The following is a 15,608-nucleotide window of genomic DNA, read 5'->3' as shown; positions in this document are numbered from 1 at the left end:
CATTAAAATCAATTATACATTTACTAATTCTCAATCCTCTGCTGTCATCTAGTGGAGAATAAAATGTACTGCAGTGACTAAAACCCTGTTTCTGTTAGGGCTGAACTGACACTGCATTTATAAAAGTAAAGTATTAAAGAATTGTGATTAAAAAAAGTTTTGAATTCCTGAAACTACAAGTTATGATGATAATCAAATCAGATGATTTTTTTTATTTCGTGATTTTAATTATGCTTTGTACTCTTTTTTACAGAGTAAAATTTTACATTTATAACATTTATAACATTTCACTCAAACAAAAAAAAAAAAAAACAAAGAATAACACTCACTTTCTGGTTCATTTTATAGCTGTTTTGAAATTGAATTTCTTATGTTTATATGTATCCTAACAGTATGTGTTTGTGTGTGTGAGGTGTTTATCAGTGTATGGATCAGCTCTCTGCAGGTGCAACATTAAAACAATTTTACACTGGAGTGTTTCCTCTCTCTGAACTCCTGTACACACACACACACACACACACACACACAGAGCTCTAGAGAGGGAGGTGGGGTTGTGTTGATCAGTGCTGACGCTCTTTTGTTAAATATGGAGAAACAAAAAATACCTCCTCTGATTTGTCACTGAAAATGTTTGATGATTTCCTCTCCTCTTTCTAATAAGGTCATAGTGAGTGTGATTGGCGGCTGTGGGGTCTCTCTCTCTCTCTCTCTCTCTCTCAGGTTCTTCAGTCTCTCTGGGGGAGTGGAGGTGAAGCTTGTTCTGCTGAACGGAGTGTGTGCAGGTCAGAGGGAGATGGACAGCTGTGTGCTTCTCATTCTTCTGTCCTCCACATTCACACTCTCCACAGCTGGTAAGTGAATTATATGATATAAAATAAGAAAATATAGAAATAAATTGTCAAATCTGCATTAATCAGAATGTGCTTGTATCCATATATCATACTTTTTCTAGTTTTCTTAATTGTATTTTTTCATGTGTATCTTTTTTGAAAGTGTCCCTAAATAATTTAAAGGCTTAGAACATTTTCATCAAATTTTAAATTAAACTAATACAAAATAATTAATTAAATATGTAATGATTTATAATCATTATAAATGTCTGTCTGTCTCTCTCTCTCTCTCTCTCTCTCTCTCTCTCTCTCTGTTGTACAGATAGTGTGAGGTTGGTGGATGGTGGGAGTCGCTGTGCTGGGAGAGTGGAGGTTAATCGTGATGGTCAGTGGGGAACAGTGTGTCGGTATGACTGGGATATGAGAGATGCTGCAGTCGTGTGTAAAGAGCTGGGCTGTGGAGAGGCTCTGAATATTAATCAGTTTGGTCCTGGATCAGGATCAATATTGATGGGATATGTGTGGTGTAGTGGATCAGAGTCTTCACTGAATAGATGTAATTTTGATTCATATTATACTAGACAATACTGCACTTCTCATGATTTAGATGCTGGAGTCACATGTTCAGGTACGCTCCCCTTACTGCTGAAAAACAAACATATATCACTGACATTATTATACAACATATTACTAAAACAACTATTATTCTTTAGATTCAAAGTTAGTGTGAAAATTGTTCAATTTGTTTATTTGGTAATTATTCATTTAAATAAATTAATTCAGGTTTTTACTGATATATTTGTATATTTAAAAAAAAATCATGATTGATTTATTTTCACATTTATCCTAAAGCAAGATGTCACAACTGTAAAATGTAAGTAATGTATTAAGAAATATATTGTGAATATGTGGTATATTTAGCTACTTATTCAATAAATATACAGTATCAGTCAAAGGTTTGGAAACACCTTCTCATTCAGTGTTTTTCTTTATTTCTTTAATTATATTTCTTCATTGAAAATTAATATTAAAGACATCAAGACAATTATGGGACACAAATGGAATTACATAGGAAACAGTAAAAAAAAAAAATTTGCCCTTCACAATTCCTTGATCTAAACCTGAGGAACTGAGATGGTCATTTGAGGTTATTTGGGATGAGCTGGAGCTTCACAGCGTGAAGTAATAGCAGCAACTATTGTTCAGCACCTCCAGAAACTCCTTCAAGATACTGAGAAAACTATTCCAGGTGACTCTCCTTCATGAAGACACTGAGATTAAAATATCAAAAGTGTGCAGATCTGTAAAACATATTCTGGTTTGTTTAAAACTTTAAATTTACAGAATAATTCCTCATGTACTCCTGAATGACTTTAATGCCGTCAATATTGCATTTACAATGTAAGAAATCATGAAAAGAAAGAAAACAAGAAAAGAAAGTCTTTTGTTCCTCAGGCCATACGACTGTTCAACTCCTCTCAGCACAGCAAACTAAAGACTCTGTGAAACTTTTTCATTCCGGCCACTCTGGCCACACCATGGACACACCCCCAGCTATGGACACACTCTCAGACTTGCTGATGCCTAGAACACTTTTTATAGTTCTACCATATTTTGCACTAGTAGTTCATTCACTAGTTAATTCATCTACTGTTTACGTATCTTTTGCACTGTTTACGTATCTTTTGCACTGCTTAATTTAATTTAAATTATTATATAAATGTGTATTTGCACTTTCTGTTTGGCTGACATCAGTTATCCTCACATTATGCACATCAACTGGTGTTCACTGTCTATTGTGTTCAACTGCACTACCTCCATTCTCCATCTCCATTACACACACACACACACGAAGACTGTACATTTACACTGTATATTCTATTTCTTATTTGATTGTATTTATATGTATCTTTATATTTTATATTTTATCTTTTTTAACTTTGTGTATTGTGTAACCTGCTGCTGGATGCCAAGAATTTCCCCCCGGGGATCAATAAAGTATCTATCTATCTATCTATCTATCTAACACATTGAATGAGAAACAAGACTGATGCTGTATATAATATATAATATTTATGTTTAAATTCGGATACTTGTGTTGTGTAAGTGACTAAATGTATGTTAATACACAGGAGAAAAACCCAGACTTGCTGATGGTCCTCATCTGTGCTCTGGGAGACTTGAGGTGATTCTTAACACTCGCTGGATCACAGTGTGCAATGCTGACCAGCAGGATGCAGAGGTTGTGTGTCGAGAGCTGGGCTGTGGTTCTCCTGTGGAGGTTCTGGGAGCAGCTGCTTTTGGAAGAGGGGAGGGTCAGGTGTGGTCAGAGGAGCTTCAGTGTAGAGGAAACGAATCTCAGATTCACTTCTGTCCAAAATCATCTTCATTTAAACAAAACTGCTCCCATGATAATGATACTGGGATAATATGTTCGGGTAAAGTATTAAACTTAAATCATTGTAAAGAGCAATACTTGTGGATAGAACTGTTATATAACACTATATTATATAAACAAACAATAGTTTTAGCTAGTGACCCACTCTAGTCCTAGTTATACTGTTTCTAATTTTATTAATTCAATGATTATTTTATTTATTCATTCAGGTTACACTCAGGCTCGGTTGATGAATGGCTCAGACTCCTGTTCTGGTCGAGTGGAGCTCCAGTACCTCAGTGAGTGGGGTACAGTGTGTGATGTAAGCTGGGATATGAGAGCTGCCAGTGTCCTCTGTGCTCAGCTGAAGTGTGGGAGTGCTGTGGCTGTGTTGGGGTCAGACTGGTTTGGGGAGGGGAGTGGCCATATCTGGGCTGATGTGTTTGATTGTCAGGGGAACGAAACACACCTGTCAAAATGTCCCATTTCATCATGGAGTCGAACTGCATGCTCTCATAAACAGGATCCTGGAGTTATCTGTAGTGGTGAGATCTTACAATTATATATTGATTTTTTAACTAACAGACATAATGTTAGACAACATAAAAAACTTTAAATAAATGATTGTTTTCCTCTTCAGGCACTAACCTAACATATCATGAGGGTGCAGTGAGATTGTCTGGAGGGATGGAGTGTGAGGGGGAGGTGGAGGTGTTCTTCAGGCAGGACTGGAGGAGAGTTCTGCTGGACTCCTGGAATGAGTCTGAGGCCTCTGTGGTCTGCAGACAGCTGGGCTGTGGTTCTGTACTCAACATCTCCAGTTCCTCTTCATCCAGTCCTGAACACAGCTACATGTGTGTGACGGGTTCCAACTGCTCTGAGAGTGAAGCTCATCTGAGGAACTGCAGCAGCTCACAAGCAGTTAACTGCAGCTCCAGAGAACAGCTCTACATCACCTGCTCTGGTAAGAGTTACAGTTTTCAAATAATTAAAAGCTAATAAATCTCTTCTGTTTTGATTTGTTAGTGTTAACATGTTGTGATTATTGTCGTGAGGATACAACTGCATTTGAAAGTGAATTAAAGTAAAACTGTGTGTGTGTAGGTAAGTTTAACCGAGTCCACAGATCCATCAGGCTGGTTGGTTCTGGGGGAGATTGTGCAGGAAGGCTGGAGGTTTTTCACAGTGGATCATGGGGGACAGTGAGTGATGAATTGTGGGATATTGAGGATGCGCAGGTGCTCTGCAGACAGCTGCAGTGTGGAGTGGCCCTCAGTGATCCGGTACCAGCCCGGTTTGGATCTGGAACTGGAACCATATGGCTGAATGAGGTGGAGTGTGAGGGGAACGAGGCGTCTCTGTGGAACTGCAGATATCAGCTGTGTGGAGAGGATGAATGTGCACACAAGGATGATGTAGGAGTCGTGTGCTCAGGTACAGTGATAACAATGAAGTATTAAATAATAAATAAGCAATTATTTAAAATATGTTTATTAAAACTGCACTTTACACTTAGTTTGAGTCTTTTTTCCTCCACCAGAGTATAAAGAGATCAGACTGACTGAGGGCTGTGAGGGGAATCTGGAGGTGTTCTATAATGGAACCTGGGGGAATGTGTGTGTAAACGGGATGACTGATGAAACAGCGAGTGTGATTTGTCGAGAGCTGAACTGTGGAAGATTTAAAAGTGAAAAAGCTACCAAAGCGAGAGTAGAATCAGCTCCTAACTGGTTGGATGATGTGAAATGTAGGAAACATGACTCAACTCTGTGGCACTGTCCATCTTCTCCCTTGGGAGAGAACTACTGTAATAACAACAATGAGGTGGCTCACATTACCTGCTCAGGTAGGACACTTGCAGTGTTTTTTGGAAGTTTTTGAGGAAAATATGCAGAACTTTATTAGCTGTTCTCTATAGGTGTGTAGCCTGATGTGATATTAAACTTGCTGAAATATCTTTTAAACTTTAAAGAACTCAATAATCCAACATACACTTTAAGCCCACTTGTAGTTCTAATTATTTAACTGGTATTTGTAGTAAATGGTAGTAAAAGTGATTTATCTGTGATGTTTGGGTAAAATAAAGCATTTTAGTTTGAGATGCTTTTGTTAATGTGAATAAATTGCCCTGAACAGTCAGCTGCCATGTATATTTCGGTTTTGAAATGCAGCTCATTTAACCACTTTTCAACTGTTTTTTATATTTTCTTACAAAAGATAATTTTCCATTTTAAATGTAGATTTTAAATGGAAATTATTAAGTGAAATTATATGAGGGTATATAAAAGTTTGGACTGTCTATTGTTATTCCTCATAATAATGGTTGAAACAAAGATTCCAATTTCTTTGTTTATTCCACCAATTAGGGAAAACTGACAGTTTTGTGTATTATTATTATTATTATTATTGTCCTTTTTGACAATACATGAGAAGAAGACGGTGCTTTGAAGAGTAATTGTTATTCTATAAGTTCGAAACCTGACAGAATGTGAAATCTGTGCCAAAACAGACAAGTTAGGGTGCATGCGGGTCAGATATGATTATAACGTTTATTCTGGACTATAATTTCCTAAAATATCTATTGTAACTATATGTGTCACAGATAAATATGGAAAAAACAATTGCACCATGCCAAGTGTAGAAGAAAACCTTCCCTTGGCTGTAAACTTCTATATTTTTTATTTTGTATTTATTGTTATATTTTTGTATTTGTTTTTTAAATGTTGATTGATTAAATGTTATTTTTCACTAAAAGAAGCATCTTTAAAAAATGTAAAAATAGTTGTGAAAAATGTTTAGTATTATTTATAGTCTTTTCCGATTGTTAACACACTAAAATAACGTGCATTTTTTTAAACTAACACACAAACCTCTCCTCAAGTTTCCAACACTCTCGTTTTTTTTCTTTACACACATTTTACAATTCAAAAATGGCACTTTTTAAATGCTCTTTACATTGTTCTCTGCATAACACACAGCAATCTGCAAATATTTCTGTGCATGTGAACAGTCTGAAGAAGTTTCTATTATTTACTATTTTATTTTACTACTTTTTAATACTCGTTTGTATTATGTTAAAGCTTACTAAAGATGAGAGTGTTTTTCTTTATGCCAAACAGTTTGTATTTGGTTAAACAGAAATCTGGTATTATCAATAAAGTGTGTGTTATTTGGTGCAAAATTTGATTTTTTTTATTATTGTGTTAAGTATTTTGGAAAAAAAATGTAATGTGTAATTTAGATTTAGGCATATTAGGGGTATTTTTCCTCTGTTTAATGCGGTTTTATTTGTAAATGCTCCGTAATTAATAAAACTTTTTTATTGTAAAAGATAAGGAGAATCTCAGTGTGTTAAGAAACCATCTGAAATGCTTTTCAACTCCCCGTCAGCATCAGCGGAAGTGCTCAAGTAAGTAGATAATAATTAAGTAATTATACCATTAAATAAAGTGACCCCTGAATCTGTATGAATTATTATGAGTTAAATTCTGTAAACAAAAATGCAATTATAAAAATAAATACACCATATTGTACCGTATTGTTAAGTTCAGTAACTGAAATTACTCCTGTGTGTGTGTGTGTGTGTGTGTGTGTGTGTGTGTGTGTGTGATGTAGATCACCTGCCTCTCAGACTGAGAGAAGGCGTGGGAAGCTGTTCTGGATGGCTGGAAGTGTATTACAATAAAACACCGGGGTCTGTCTGTGGTGATCTGTGGGACATCAGGGATGCTCAGGTGGTCTGCAGGCAGCTGGGTTGTGGGCCGGCGCTGAGTGCTAATAGAAGAGCTGCTGTTGGTTCTGGTGGAGGAACTATCTGGATGAACAGAGTGAAGTGTAGAGGGAATGAGATTCACCTGTGGGACTGTCCTCATTCCCTGAAGATCCACACTGACTGCTCCCACACTGCTGGAGTCACCTGTGCAGGTCAGAGGAGTCATGGGTGAACATAGTCTGCAAAACCATTTTAACCATTTTGGTTCATTTTTGATAATTTAAGAATCTGTTTTAATAAAGTTGCTGTAAGTCAGAATCTGTATTGCAAATTAACATTCAGTTATTTTGTGTTTACAGACATAACCGTACCTACTACGACTACTGCACCCACACCAACAACCCCCACCCCCACAGGTACAATATATTTATCTTTTATTTTTCTAAAAGAAAATTCTAAATATATATTTTTCTAAATGTCCAGATGAATGGACTATTCAGCTCTACACAGTTTCAGTTATGTGTGTTTTTATTTCCAGTTGTTCAGACAGAGAAGCGACCAGACCCTCCTCCACAAACTCCTCCACCAGCTGTTCCCTCCATCTATCCAGTGTCTCTCCTGGTTCTGGGATCTGTGCTCTTCCTGGCCTTAGTGCTTCTGGTTGTGCTGTTTTATCAGAACAGAGTGCTCAGGAGAGGTAGGGAGATTCAGAGATCATCTATAATCCACTCTGTATATCACATCTCTGAATCTGTCTGTTTCTTCAACTGCTGAATAACAACCATACTTTAATCAACCATTAATATGAATGAATTGCATGAGCACAAAGTTTACTTTCACGTTTTTCAAAGTTTATTCTGATATACTCTCATTTAATTGTTTTTTATTTTTAAACTATTAATTATTTTGTGCTTCATGTTTTGTTTACTTACTGACTCAGTATTCACTTACCAACAATTTTGATCATAATAATTATATTGTTTAATAATATTTGTTACCCAAAAATTACATATACAAGCTAAATTACAAAAGTCATGTGACAACACTATGCTGATTATTAACTTCTACCTTAAAAAACAGCTTGAAAATCACTTGTATAAGTTGTGAGCTATTTTCTTGTAAGTGAGGTGGTGTGAATTATTAAGCAAGGCCTAATAGTGGGTTCCAGATGGATGACATGAACTGTATATATGAACAGATTAAAGGTGTCATAAGTGTTCACATTTATTACTCAGGTAAAAGTATATATAGCATGGTTTAAAAAAATGTAATGTAAAACTTTGAAAAAAAATACAGCTTAGGCCACACCACAGGGGCCTATAGTGCACTACCCCTCCTCCCGAAAATAATTTTTTTTTAAAGCCATAATGACTATAATGTTATAACAAAATGTTAATTTTGATCAATTTGGTATCCACTAGGCTCCCTGTTTCAGATGCACATATGCCCATTAAAACAAATGTTTTTTAAGTACAATTTAAATATATATTAAAGAAGCTTAATCGGACGTTTTGATCGAGTTCTCATAAATCTCCGCACGGACTGTCTTCATACTAGACTGCATACGTCTACTATATGCTATGTTCTTGCTGGAGTGTGGCGTAACGTGTGCAGGTGTAAAAAATTGCAAATAAGCCAACAGGGTGTCAGAGGTACAGATAAGTATGGATAACCACAATTTCTACTTAAATAAAGTAACTAAGTATTTGTACTTAATCACGTGACACCTCTAAAACAGACAAGTGACTCTGGCAAAATTCATAACCGCATTCAATGCAGAAGGCCGCACATACATATCCCACAGTTCAGTGCAGTGTTAGTTAGCTTTCACATAACATGGCAAAAGTGATGGGACACAGTGTTGGTTCTTATACATTTTATATCTAATACAGATAAAATACAATATTTTAACCAACTTCATTCAGAATAAAACAGGCTCTGCTATATTTCCATTCTCTAATCATCAGTACTGCTTCTACTGAACTGACTCCATGTTTCTCTCTGTCTTTCTCACAGTGATCTCTAAGCAGAGGAGGAAGACTCTGCCTGAGGACATCTATGAGGAGATCGACCCCAGATACGTCACCACCAGAAATTATTCTACTCAGCGGAGTGAGTGATATATGCTTAGTGTTTAATATGAGGATTATTGTGTTTAATTAAAGTTTAACTACATTTAAGGTCATAGAATACACATTAGAATACACAGGCATGTTCCCAGTTTCCTCAACTTTCCTCAAACTAACATTTATTCAGTTATTCAGTGTTTTTTTAGTGTATTAATAATAAGAGAGAATCAGGTAAATGAGTGTGATATGTGTATTAAATAAAGTGTGCAGTTAGAGAAGTTCTGGTGTAGCTGCTGATTCTGCTGATAAGCATCTATTAGCAGCAGCAGCTAAACTCTATAATTCCTGTACAACTTCCATTTATGGACACACAGAGAAAACCACATAGCTGCAGGTGTGTGTGACAGAGAGAGAGAGTGTGTGTGTTTGTGTGGAGAAAAACAGGAAAGGGGAAAGGAAGAGAGCGAGGTGAGGGGGTGTATGTGGTAAGACTGTGTGAGAGACAGAGAGAAAGAGAGAGAGAGAGACAGAGAGAGAGAGAGTGAGAGTGTGAGTGTCAGAGTAACTGTTTAAGAGTGACCTATAGATTTTACTAACGAGTGAGAGAATGACCAAATAATAAATGAGAGACTGAGTGAATGAAGAATTGACCATGTGACAGAACAACTAAGGTCTACTAAGCTACTGAATAACAGTCTAGGTGAATACCTGACCAAGTGACTGCAATACTACATGACCAAGAATAAGAATCCGAATGTGTAAAAAACAGACATGACCAAATGACTGCTTGGCTAAGTAAACAAGCAACTGAGCAATCCAGAAGTCAAGGATAAGTTAGTGACAAAGTGACCCAATAATGGCAGACCAACTAACAAAAAGGGGAGAAATTGCTTAACCACATTTTGTTATTAAGTGGCTAAATGAGTAAGTGACAAGTGACCAAGTAAAGGACCAAGTGACCAAGTAAGTGAATAACTAAGTGACCAAGCAACTAAAAGTAAGTAAAAGATTGACCATGTGACCTAGCAAACAAATAAACAAGTGAATGAGTGACCGATAAAAATGGCAAAAGTGACTGTTCAGACGAATAAATAAGAGTTAGTAACAAAATGACCATAAAATTCAGTGACTGAAGCGACCAACTGGACAAAAGTGACCACTGACCAACTTAGTGATCAGGTGGCCAGCGAAAAGAAGCACTTACCAGGTGACCAAAAGTGAGTGAAAGACTGATCGTGTGACCAAGCGATCGGGTAACTGAGTGAATGAGTGACCAACAGAACAAAAATGAGTGACTGTGTGACCAAGTGACCCCCTGACAAAATTAAGTGGTTAGAAGAATAAATGAAGTAAAGTAAAGGAAGAAACTAAGTGACCAGGTAAATCAGTGACCAACTGACCAAAAGTAGCCAACTGATCAAAAGTGACCAATGACCAAATGAATGACCACTGACAGATTGAGTGGCCAAATGAGTAAGTGGCAGGTAACCAACTGACCAAAAACAATCAAGTGACCACACAAGTGAAAGGGTGATCCTGTGATCAAGTGATCAGTGAATGAGTGATCAATAGACCAACATTAAGTGACTGTGTGACCAAGTAACACAAGTGAGTGGACAGCTGAATAAGTGACAAAGTAAGTAAGTAAGGAAACAAATGACCACATCCGTGACTGACTGACCAACTGACCAAAAGTGAACACTGACGAACTGAGTGACAAGTGATGAAATAAATTTCAACTGTGTGGCCAACTGACCGCAAATGACCACTGACCAAGTGGGTGACCAAGTGATAAAATGTGTGCCAAATCTGTGGCCAACTGTCCAAAAATTACCACTGACCATATGAAAGACAAAGTGATAAAATGTGTGCCAAATCTGTGGCCAACTGTCCAAAAATAACCACTGACCAAAAGTGACCACTGACCAAATGAGTGAACAAGTGATAAACTGTGTTCTGAATGTGTGGCCAACTGACCGCAAGTGACCACTGACCAAAAGTGACCACTGACCAACTGAGTGACCAAGTAATAAACTGTGTTCTGAATGTGTGGTCAACTGACCAAAAATGACCACTGACCAAAAGTGACCACTGACCAATTGAGTTACCAAGTGATAAAATGTGTGCCAAATGTGTGGCCAACTGACCAAAAGTAGCCAACTGACCAAAAGTGACCATTGACCAAGTGGGAGACCAAGTGATAAACTGTGTTCTGAATGTGTGGCCAACTGACCGCAAGTGACCACTGACCAAAAGTGACCACTGACCAACTGAGTGACCAAGTGATAAACTGTGTGCCAAATGTGTGGCCAACTGACCAAAAGTAGTTAACTGGCCAAAAGTGACCACTGACCAAGTGAGTGACTAAGTGGTAAAATGTGTTTCACATGTGTGGCTGAGTGGGCAACTGTAACTTACTTATTGAGGTGCCCAAATTAATAATAACAGTTGACCAGGTGACGTAGAAGGGTGAGTGAGTGACCAGATGAATAATCAAGTGAATAAAGTAAGTAACTGAGTGACCAAGAAGACTGAAGTTAATGAGCAAGTGGTGGAATAAAAAGATGTCTGACCAAGTACTGCATGTAAGTGACCAAGTGACAGAGTGACCAAATCCCCAAATGAGTGACCAAGTGAGTAAGTGACTGAATGAGGAGCCAAGTGAATCAGAGATATAAGCAAACAAGTAACAAGTGAGTGGGCTACCACTTGACCTAGTGACACCAATTGACAGGTCAGTTAAAACAGTGACAGAAAGTTAAGAACATTGAGCTACCAAGCAATCACTCAGAGGTTTGTGGGAGGTTCTGTGTTCTGAACGTTTCCATGACTGCTTTGATCTTCTGTAACAGGACGCATCTTTTCTGAAGGATATGAGGATGTAAGTTTTCACTCGGGTAAGTTTTATTATTTCCATACTTTTTTACTATTTATCATTTTACCAATATTAAAATGTAGAAAAATGAGAATGTATCTTGCTAAAATAAATGTGATTTTTTTTTATTTTACTTAGAGAACTTATTAAAAATCCAGTATTTACAGTTTATAGATTTAATCTCTGCATTCTGGAGGTTCTGGATTCTGAATGTGATTTAGGACTGTTCTGATCTCCCCTAACAGGAAGTATCATCTCTGAAGATCAGCATTCAGGATATGAGGATGTGGATGAGGATCTTCTCTCAGGTAAGAGGATCTTTGTGTGTGTGTGTGTGTGTGTGTGTGTGTCTATTCAGGGGTTTCTAAAACTGGAGCCTCAGACAGAGCTGAAACATATGACTGAGAGACCACACCCACTGTCCTTACGCAGGAAATTACATTCAAACCTCTTCAGACGTATAATATCTGATCATACTACCAATATTACCAATGTTTTGCTTTACACATCTCAAACAATATCAGGGCTTTAACATACATTGTGTTTAAAGAATGACAATACTTTTTTTTATCATAAAAAATGTACTTATTTTAAGAGTGTGTGTGTGTGTGTCTATTCAGGGGTTTCTAACTATGTTGCCATTAAACCAACATCACACAACTGATCTTTTTTTTAGAAAAGTCTTTGACTGGAGTAAAAGCAGAATATTATGATGATGTCATCACCAGTGATCAAATAAGTAAGTTCCTTTATTAATGAATCTCCTGATTGTATTTGTACATTATACTACAGTGTCAAATATGAAGCTCTGTGTATAAAGACAGTCTGCTTTTATTTGATTCAGGTGTTGCAGAAAAAGAGGAGCTAGCAGAAAACTATGATGATGTCATCACTGCTGAGCAGATCACTGATAGTTTAGCAGGTTTGATTATTTAAAACTATAAAACAATGTTTCAAAGGAAGCACATGGTAGCCTTTACCCTCCAAATGTTGATAGCATTGTGCAATCTGGGAGGTCCTAGCTAGTGGGAGGAAATTGGAAATTACTAAATTGTGAAGAAAACTGGGGGGATAAAATCTCCTTACAAAAAAAGTGTTTGTTTTAAATTTAAATATTTGTGGTAGAAAACAGATATTAAATATGAATTGTTTTCTTTAAATATCTCTGTTTTCATTCAGATGATGCAGCAGAGAATTACGATGATATAATAATAAGAATCCCAAAAAATGACCATAGAAAATAAATAAAAATGCTATGAACTACAGATATTAATAAAATAATTTTCTTTAAATATCTGTGATTTTGATTTAGAGGATGCAGCAGAGAATTATGATGATGTCATCAGTGGTGATCAGAAGTCTGAAGCTGATGTAACAGGTATGATTATAATGTAACAGTACTGTAATCTCCAGCATGAACACAGTCACTGATGATACTGATGCTGATTTAATGACATTTATCTCTAAGTTCTGACAGAAGACGTGTCAGATAACTATGATGATGCTGTTCCCACTGAACCAAACTCCACCATTATGACCAGTAAGATTTTATTAGATTTATTATAAATATTATTAAACATATATGATCTGAATTTTTCTTACTGATATAAAAGATTTTATCATATTTGTTCAGTGAACACACCAGAGGACTATGATGATGTCATCACTGCTGAACAGGATGTAGGAGGAGTTAAAGGTTAGTGACTGATCCTGTTCCAGATGTACAGCAGTGTCTATAGTGGAGTGAATGATTTAAATAAAGTGCACAGGACGTTGAGGAAAAATATGTATACATTATTAATGGCTTTGGATAGAATTGAAATTAAAATAGAAATAAAATGGTACATAAAATTGGAGATATTTTGGCTGGATTTGCCAGAAAGCACTGGTGAATAACAGTCAAACCAGTTGTAGGTGAACATATAAGCTCTTTATCTAGCTGTTTTTGGAAGTGTTTTGAAATAGGATACAGGTACAGTTAATGTTTCACTTGAATGCACTCAACATCATACCAGTATTTAACATTGCCAATGTTTTTATTATTTCACAATCATAATGTGTCATAATGGATTAAGTTGTGCACTCAAAGTGCAGTGTGTGGAACTGTCCACAGTGCTGAACAGAACTTGTGCTATTGAATATTGTTCTAGTTATAAAATAACAATGGATTTGTTTTACAGATTATGAAGATGTGGAGGAGGAGCCTCAGACAGAGATGAATCATGTGACTGAGAGACCACACCCACTGTCTTTTCTCAGCAAATTAAAATCCAACCTCTTCAGACTCAACAAATAACTAATCATACTACCAATATTACCTATGTTTTGCTTAACACATCTCTAACTGTATCAGGGCTTTAACATACAATATGTTTAAAAAATTACAACAGCATTTTTTATAATACTTTATTTTTGATAATTAAAAAACGTATTTCTTTAAGAATCTTTTCAGAGTTTATTTATAGGAATAATACATTTGTTTCATTTCAATAAAAACATCTAACTGTTTTGGGCTAAAGGTATTAGATAGAAGGGCTATGTATTTTTATTCATATGTTCTTAATTAAAGAAGTTAAAGTAACAAATGATGTACATATACAAAGAGATATAAAAGATCAACTTTAATTTAAGAACAGTTTTATTATAATGCATTTCTATGAGCCACTGCTGGGTATGATGTAGATGTGGTGTTCTCACTGAGAAACTTGGCCAGCAATTAATTACGATTTATTCTTAAGCACATATTATTCACTTGATATATAGTTTTATATAGTTTTACACTGTAAGAAAAAGGGCTTCTGTTCTCACTTGTCTTATATGTAAACCAGTAATGTTAGAGATGATTGTTAGAAATGTTAGTTATGATTAAGATTCACAGCTTTAATCACGCAACTTTTAGTTAACATCTGTATGATGAGCTTCTTATTATTGAAGTGTGGTATGTGAGGAATTTTCTACTGTGATCAGAGAGATAATCCTGTATTTCTCTCAGCTCTATATGGAGTTCATCAGTAAATCTCTGGATTGATAACTGTTAGTCTATCACTCTCACTCTGTGTCTCAGACCTGAAGATGAAGCAGCAGTTTACTGTTTATTTTCATTTATACTGTATTGTTGTGAATGATCATTTTTTTCTAGAATCGGTTTTAAATAAATACAGTAAAGCTCACTGCGCTTGTTTTTGTGTGATACGGTAATTCTTAGTGTTGTTCATCAAGTTTATTCATCATTTAGTTTTAAATACTGTATGTGTTTGTGTGGGGTTTTTAAGTTACATTTATTGTCCCACACTGAAGATCCTTTTGTTTTCTTTACCATTGCAAGTACGTTCAATCTTATACAGTTAGTTCAGTCACATAAAAATATTCATAGTTAATTAGCACTTCTTCTGTTGAAACATTACATTAACTGTTTTGCTTCTGATCCTTCAGGCTGTATGGTAAGCTCAATAAACAAACTTGAAGACCAAAAGATAAAAGATTTATTGGCTAAAGGGAATTAACAGCAAGCAATTAGGATATTTTAACCAATTTGACATAAAAAGGTCAGTAGTTCTTCTTTCACTATCGTAAAATCAAATAAAGCTGTTTGTAAAATGTTTAGCATGTAAAAACAAGTGATTAGAGCACCTTAAATACAGCACTGACCTGTGAACAATTTAATCATATAAATTATGCTTATTTGCAGGTTAATTATGAACCATGCCATGTCTAATCATGATAGGTATTTTAAAACAGATCACTT

General features: G+C 36.0%; 1 protein-coding gene across 1 annotated transcript; it reads left to right on the top strand.

Annotated features, from left to right (window-relative positions):
* Positions 1–376: 376 nt before the first annotated feature.
* LOC111197383 (scavenger receptor cysteine-rich type 1 protein M130-like) lies at positions 377–14,204 on the top strand. Its single transcript, XM_049473315.1, has 20 exons — positions 377–851; positions 1,153–1,458; positions 2,963–3,268; positions 3,438–3,752; positions 3,848–4,171; positions 4,312–4,641; positions 4,748–5,053; positions 6,539–6,616; positions 6,823–7,131; positions 7,279–7,335; positions 7,458–7,616; positions 8,936–9,031; positions 11,841–11,885; positions 12,109–12,171; positions 12,540–12,602; positions 12,708–12,785; positions 13,176–13,241; positions 13,341–13,403; positions 13,497–13,559; positions 14,044–14,204. The coding sequence occupies exons 1-20, from the start codon at positions 635–637 to the stop codon at positions 14,157–14,159; spliced, it is 3,360 nt and encodes a 1,119-aa protein (XP_049329272.1). The 5' UTR covers positions 377–634; the 3' UTR covers positions 14,160–14,204.
* Positions 14,205–15,608: the final 1,404 nt, after the last annotated feature.

The sequence above is a fragment of the Astyanax mexicanus genome, chromosome 2 (genome assembly GCF_023375975.1).
Source record: "Astyanax mexicanus isolate ESR-SI-001 chromosome 2, AstMex3_surface, whole genome shotgun sequence".
Classification (NCBI taxonomy): domain Eukaryota; kingdom Metazoa; phylum Chordata; class Actinopteri; order Characiformes; family Acestrorhamphidae; genus Astyanax; species Astyanax mexicanus.
Note: the sequence above shows the minus strand (reverse complement) of the source record. Positions and strands in the feature narration are given on the sequence as shown.